This window comes from Papaver somniferum, chromosome 4 (genome assembly GCF_003573695.1).
Source record: "Papaver somniferum cultivar HN1 chromosome 4, ASM357369v1, whole genome shotgun sequence".
Lineage (NCBI taxonomy): Eukaryota > Viridiplantae > Streptophyta > Magnoliopsida > Ranunculales > Papaveraceae > Papaver > Papaver somniferum.
In genome coordinates, this window is record NC_039361.1 from 47,400,197 (window position 1) to 47,407,527 (window position 7,331).

At 36.3% G+C, this 7,331-nt stretch overlaps 1 protein-coding gene across 1 annotated transcript; it reads right to left on the minus strand.

The window, feature by feature from the left end:
* Window positions 1-996: 996 nt before the first annotated feature.
* LOC113272462 lies at window positions 997-1,986 on the minus strand. Its single transcript, XM_026522291.1, has one exon. It carries the CDS (start codon window positions 1,984-1,986, stop codon window positions 997-999), a length of 990 nt encoding a protein of 329 aa, XP_026378076.1.
* Between the last annotated feature and the right edge of the window lie 5,345 nt (window positions 1,987-7,331).

Genomic DNA, 7,331 nt, shown 5'->3' on the forward strand with positions numbered 1-7,331 from the left:
TGAATGAATTTTTTGAATACATTGTTTGCATTGTTCATAATCTGACTCCCACCCTTTTTCTCACTAATGGAACATATGGCATTAAGATCTCCTAATAGACACCAAGGATTTTGTAATTGAGCAGTATAGTGAGAAAAATCATACCAGAACTTGTTTCTTAAATGATGTTGTGGAGGGCCATACACACATAAGAGATCCCAATCCTTCTCGATGATTTGATGAATGCGACAATGGATGAAATTTTTATCTTATCTCAACACTTACATATCAACAGAGTTCTTCCATAGCACCACATTGCCACCACTTCTCCCAATTGCAGGAACAAATTTATAATGATCAAAATTAAGAGAATTAAACAATCTATCTGAGTTAGCCTCACCCATTAAAGTCTCTGTCAAGAAAGCAATTTGAGGGTTGCAAGCCCTGAGAAACGCCTTTAGGTTTTAAATTGTCGAAGTGTTTCTCAATCCTTGACAGTTCCATGAGAGGATTAACATTGACCTTGTGGATGGTTTTGGGCAGCCACCACACCCATTGTAGAGGAATATGTAGTATTGAATTTCTTTGCTTGTTAACCGATATCCATTGGACAAGCCATTCTTTTCAATCCGCTCAGATTTTCTTCATTGTTTCTACTTTGCTATGCAGTTCTCGAGTTCCTTGCTTGTCTCTTCCACCATTTTTTCATTCTTTTTCGAATTTTCCTTTGTTGATGTTGATGAAGAGATGAAATCACCATCCTCTGTGTCATTGGATGAGAATATTAGGTTAGGCTGAAGAATAGGGTTTACTGAATTTGAGAAATTAGGATTAGGCTTAGAAAGAGGGTTCACTGATTTTGTGTTTTGATTTTCTCTGGGATTGGCTGTATCTTTGGATTTACCCATGGGTTTCTCAGTATCCATATCGTTTGGACTAACCATTTTCTGATTTGGACCTTCATACGTGGTATCCATATCATTATGAAGTGGCAATGACTCACTTCCTACATCTGTCTCACCATATAATATCTCTCTTCTTTCCGTTATAAACCCCGACAAACTCTGCTCCGTATTCTGCTAACGTTCTGTTCTTCTCACCAACCTCTTCTGTTTTCTTTCTGCCAGCTGCACCATTTGTTACACTCCCTCCTGCAAATTTGTCCTTTCCTTGGATCACGCTTGTCCTTTGCAGAGTTGAAACATTTGGCCTATACCTAACTTCTTTCTCACCATTGGATCCATTCATCCTCAGCGCCCCCAGATTCAGATTAAGCAGCCGCGTGTCATTTTGCGCACCGCCCAGATTAATTTCCTTCATCAACGGTTCTTGAGAGTTCACATTCATCTTCTTCACCCTTTCAATACATCGATTCATTCCATCATCAATAGTCTTGAAGAAGGCACAAATCTTTTCATTATATCTCGCATATGATCTATCATTCATCCTTAGTATGATATCGTCAATGCTTAGTGATGTATCCTCTTCCAGTTCTTTGGATAGATGAGGACATTGCTTCACAATATGGCCGAAATAACCACAATGAAAGCATAATCTAGGCACTTTCTCATATCTGAAGGAGATTTTAATCTTCTTCTTGGATTTCAGAGTAATCTCCATATCCTTTGGAAGAAGCTTTGATATATCTAGTCTTACTATGACCTTAGCAAACTTATCCCATTTAGCAGCCATGGATGGATCGATAGGTTCAGGAGTACCAAAGATACTGACAATACTAAACACTTTCGCAGCATTCAACATACTTAATGGTAACCCGTAGATGTGTAAAGAGAAAATAACGTATTTAAAATCGTAATCTTCTAACAAGGATTCTTCATTACCTATTTCGATTAGAATCAAATCTTCTTTCACAGACCAAGGAGTGCCTTGTAAAACTGCTATCAAATCACACATGAGAGAAAATTTGACATTGTAAGTACCACTTCCTATATCCGTAATCGTAAATACTCCTGAGGGTCTCCAAGCTTTGGTTAGGATCTGATGCATTGGGTTAATATTATACTCTCTTCCTGAAACAAACTTGAATATGATGTTTTTGTTGTGCTTCTTTCATTTGATTCCTCGTTATCTTCAAAAACATAAGTAAATGGTTTTTCGTCAGAGTTGTTTAGTGTATGAGCTGCTTCTAAATCTGCTCCTTTGTCTTTTGATGTAGAAGCATTCTCAATCAGCTTAATCTCAAGAAAGGGGTAGATTGAAAAACAGTGGATGAAATTGGGACAAAAGAACAAAAAACTAGGGTAAAGCAACTAGAGATCTGGAGAAACAAAAACTAAAGATTCTGGAACACAAGTATAAATCAAGGAATCGAAAAAAAAAACAACACAATCACATTACTGTGACAAAGATGAACACCCTAATGGTGAGATAAATCATCATGAAGATGAAACAAATTCGCCTTGACAAAGTCAGATGAGCGACGGCCAAAGTTGACCGAAATATCTTTTTGTTTGCAATCATCTCCTTTTCTCTAATATCAAATGAATGGGGACCAAAGAATAGATTAGGAAAAAACATGAAAAAATAGCTATAATGATTAGTTTTTTTAATTTTTGTAAAAACCAAACAAACCTATTTTTTTTAGAAACGAAGGGAATAATAAAACTATCAGTTACCAAAATTTGAAATTTGAAATTCGTGACACCAAATTTTTTACACGATGTTAACGGTGGACTAATCAAGAAAATGAGCGACCAAAATACACCAAATTTGCCTAAAATTCTTAACCAGAAATAGCCGATTTTATTTTTCCTTTTGATCACCAATTTTGATAATAATCACCAAACACCAACATTAGTGGAGGGTGATCACCAAACAAACAACTTCACATATATATAATCACCAAACACTCCACTAAGAGCATCCACAGTGGGCGAGTATAACCAAAAATTTGGGATGAGATCGTGACGCAGTGGGACGGAGTAAAGATCAAATCCCAGCCAAAGATCAAATTCCAGACCATATTTGGTCGCGACCAAATACCAAATCCTAATATAGTCGGGCGTAAATTTAAAGTACGCTTGTTGCTGGGCGTAAATTTAAAGTACGCGCGTTAACGGGCGGAGATTTAAATTACGCCCGATGAAAATTCAAATTAAAAAAAAAAAAAAAAAATGAGGCGTAAACTTAAAGTACGCCTGTTGACAGGCGTAAATTTAAAGTACGCCTGGTGATTGATTGGGCGGACATTTGAGATACGCCCGATGAAATTTTTTTGGGGCAGAGATTTAAATTACGCGCGACCAAATTTTAATCGGGACCGTTACGTGACAACACGGACTAAATCCAAAATTTGATCTTTTTTCTGATCTTTGATCTTTGGTTTTGATCGCACCACTGCAGTTGCTCTAACCAGAGATAATCACCAAACATTAATCAAATGATTGGCCGGTGTCCTATGACTCTCCCATCCCATACCACCTCTCGGATGATAACGATAGAATCATAGAAAATATATGAACCAATCTCGTTTTGACATTCCCAAATCTTCTCCACCCAATTAAAATTCGATTATACACAAATTGTGGACCTCACAATTGCTCTTTATTGCACAGAGGACCCCACCACCTGAGAAGGACAAGACAACAAGCAAAAACATAAAGACCGACTCAGTTAGTGACACGCATGAACCACCTAGTTACTATCCTAAATCATCTCAAAGCCCAAAAAGTCTTCTAAAAGAGATCTAGAACACCCGTTAATGTTCCTGGATGTAAACACGCGTCAGTATTTACTTGGTTTAGCCGGCAAATTCACTGCTACCACAAAGTACGAAAGCAGCTATTTGTTTAAGACTCTCCTGAGTCGTGAACTCAGATATACATGTGCGGATCAGATTTGGAGCTGACTCACTATCTAGTTTACTTCACGTGCTAAATCACTGTACTTAATCCATTCATTTTCTGTTCCTACCCACATTCTTTTACTAAAACGTAAATCCAGGATTGTCTTGCCACATCATAATCCTCATTTCTTCTTCTATATATCTCCCTTCCTGTCTTCAACTTCATCTTCCTTCTCTTCTATATCTCTTTCTCTTTTCTCTCTGAAAATTCATTTCTCTCTGCTTATCTTATCTTTTCTCTTTCAAGAACACAAAAGCATCAAATCTTGTTTCATTTATTTTTTTCTTTGTTTGGAAATATGGAGATTATTCCAGTTTTGAGCAGACTCAATGGTATTGAAGCTCGATTACAAAACCCATCTTTTATATCAAAAATTCTTCAAACTTTTACAGGAGGAATGACTGATAATATCTCTCAAATATCCAATTTTTGGACTCTGGGTGCTCTTATTATAGCTTTCATAGCAACTTTTACAAAATTCAAACTGATTCTTATCAGATTACAAAAAATTAGTAGAAAATTATTATTAATCTCATCATCACAACCATCTTCTTATCTTCAACCATCTATGTCATCAGACGTTGATGATGATGATGAAACATGTTCATCATCAGGATCATCAATATCATCTCTATCAGATTTTGACTCAGAAGAAGGAGAATACAGAATAAACGATGATGATCAAGATGATTTCAGAGTGGCAGGTTCAAGTAACTACGAAGAAGAACGAGGTCATTCTTTTACTTGGTCAGATTTTGCTAATAGAGGTAAAAATGTGGTTAAGACATGGCCAGAAGGGTTAAATTTAGGATTAGGATTAGGATTAGACAACTCATCTTGCAGCAGTCTTGTCTCCATGTTGGATTATGGTAAAAACAATCACGGCAGTAATTTCGGTACAAGTTCTTCCTTTTTTGGTCAGTCAATGTTGTCACCCGCAGTAATTGTTTCAGCTGGATTAATCGAAAACAGTAAAAATGTTGCCTTAAAAGTTTGGGATACGCGAGTAGGACGTCATATACCTGAGATTATTGCTGAATGGCAACCATGTTGGAAAAGAGTTTTGAGCAATGGGTGCCTTAATAATAACTCTGTGGATTTACGCAATGTCCGAGCTCCGGTGACCGACCATCAGAGTATAACACAGTGGATTAATTTTGAGGAATCCGACATTATTGACGGTGATTTGCATGACATTGGTAAATATTTGGCCGGGACTAATGATTCTGTTGTATCGAGATGCTTATCTGCTTATTTTACCCTATGAGCGAGTGAAAAAACAAATGCAAGCTAAATTATTTTATTCAAGAAAATGCATTTATTTTTCTTGTGCAAATGTAAATATATCATTGCCTATTTTATTTAATAAATTTTGATTTCTAATAAAAATTAAAATCTCACTTTCTTATGGTTTACTTGATGTTAGCTTTTTCTTCTTTACGAGATGATTGAAATATGTTGGAAAACGATTAATAAAAAAATAATTTTTTAAAGTTTTAATAAAAAATTATAATTTATTGTTTTATTTTGTGAATGAAACTTTTTAATCCCACGTCGTGGAGTTTCCAATTTTTAGTAGTTTTAAGAAACTATATAAACATTTTAGTCCTACATCGGGGAGTTTTTCTTCTTAAGTTGTACTCCCTCCGTTTCTTTTTTATAGGCTGGTTTCCTAAAATATAAGTTTCAAAAATATAGGCTGGTATCCCAATTGGGATATACTAGGTTTCACTTTTACGATTTTAACCTTCTTAAAATTGTTTTTTTCCCACTGAGACACCTTCACCGTCATTAAAGGCGTCCTTCAGCTTCATCTTCTCCAGCAGAAACCACCACCAGCAACACCATCGCCACCACTACACCACCAGAAACACCATCTTACCGGAATCATTCTCCTCCTTCTTCTTCACAGCAAAGACGTTCTCATCATACCACAATCATTCTTCTCCTTCTTCTTCACAGTAACACCAACAAAACCAGTCAATTCTTCACCATCTTCAATGGTACCATTGATATCTTCTTTCTTCAATCTAATCAACTCCGACAACAACTCAACTGATTCAAGACTGATAAAATGGTTAGATATTCATTTGGTTTTGTTCGTCAGTAAATCCACAAATCAACTGAAAATATTTTGTACTCAATGGTTTTGAAATTCAATGAATGGGTTTGCAGAACAAGACTCAATGATTATAAATCTAAAATCAACATACTTTAAGTGATGTTATGTTGTTTCTTAGTGCCATTGGGGATCTAAGTTGTGATGGTGGTTGTGGTTGTGGATGTGGTTTTGAGAGATTTTTGAGTCTTGAGACTTTGTTTCGGTGAAAGGGTTAAAAGCGTTGGTTACTCAATTGTGATGGTGGTTGTGGTTGTGGAGTAGTAATCCACTGTGGATGGAGAAAATGAGTGAAGTTTCTTTTCCGATTGAAAACTTATGGAAAGTTCTCATTAAAGAATATGGAGAATGGAGTTGAGTTTGTTACTGTAATTGTAATTTAAAGAGATGGGAAGTATGGAGTTACTGTAATTGTTACTGTAATTGTAATTCCACAGTATGGATTTCTCATACTCAATCTACTCAATGGAGTGATCATGGAGGAAATGATCATAGAGTACATTCAATACTGGCCAGTATTGTAACTTGGGAGAAAACACAATCATTAAATTACTGACCCTGACTAGCCTAGGCAAGTTTTTAATCAACCAAAATGGGAAAAAACACATAACTCCAAGCCAGGAGAACAATGGTGGTACCACCCAAAAAAAAAAGAAACCAGAATCTGGGGCTATAATACTCCAATTACTAAATCTGACTATGCTGGCCAGAGAGGTACTGATGAGAATTCCAACATTTGACCGTCTACACAACTCTGTGATCTACTCGACAGCCTACATCATAGCTTTGGAAAGCTTTTCCACAGATTCCATAGCTTTCTCGACAACGTGCATCATCTTCTTCGCCTGTACGTATGTGCAAACATAATTATTCAAATATTTTCAATGCGGGAGCTGATGCGTAACCTATAGCGCCATTCAAGTGACGGGTTCTGTGTAATGATAATTACCTTGCAACTCAAAGAACAAAATCTGAATGAACCAAGCAAGCTCCTGCCACAAATTTCACATGTATTTGTAACTCTTTTACCATGTCTTAATTGAGGGCGTTCGTTGAGAAAAACGATTTCAGCATTGTTAATTACATAATGTTGAACACCAGAAATGTCTACGTGCTTCTGAACTTCATTAACCCTTATAACGTTGTGGTAGTTAGACCTCCTTATCTGCAATTGGCGGAACAAAAATGTTACGTACTCATGTATGTTGAGTACTTACTTACGTTGTGGTAGTTAGAGTGGAAACCCATACAATAAAAAAAAAACTGAGAGAACTTACTTGAACAATGCGATGTTCTCTATGATGAATCAGACAGTAAGAACAAATGGATTTACCCATACAATCCAAGCAGAAATATTTGGATTCACT

What these genes read in the sequence shown, in the direction of transcription:
- LOC113272462 (XM_026522291.1), bottom strand. Translation starts at nt 1,986, where the DNA reads ATGCATCAGATCCTAACCAAAGCTTGGAGACCCTCAGGAGTATTTACG.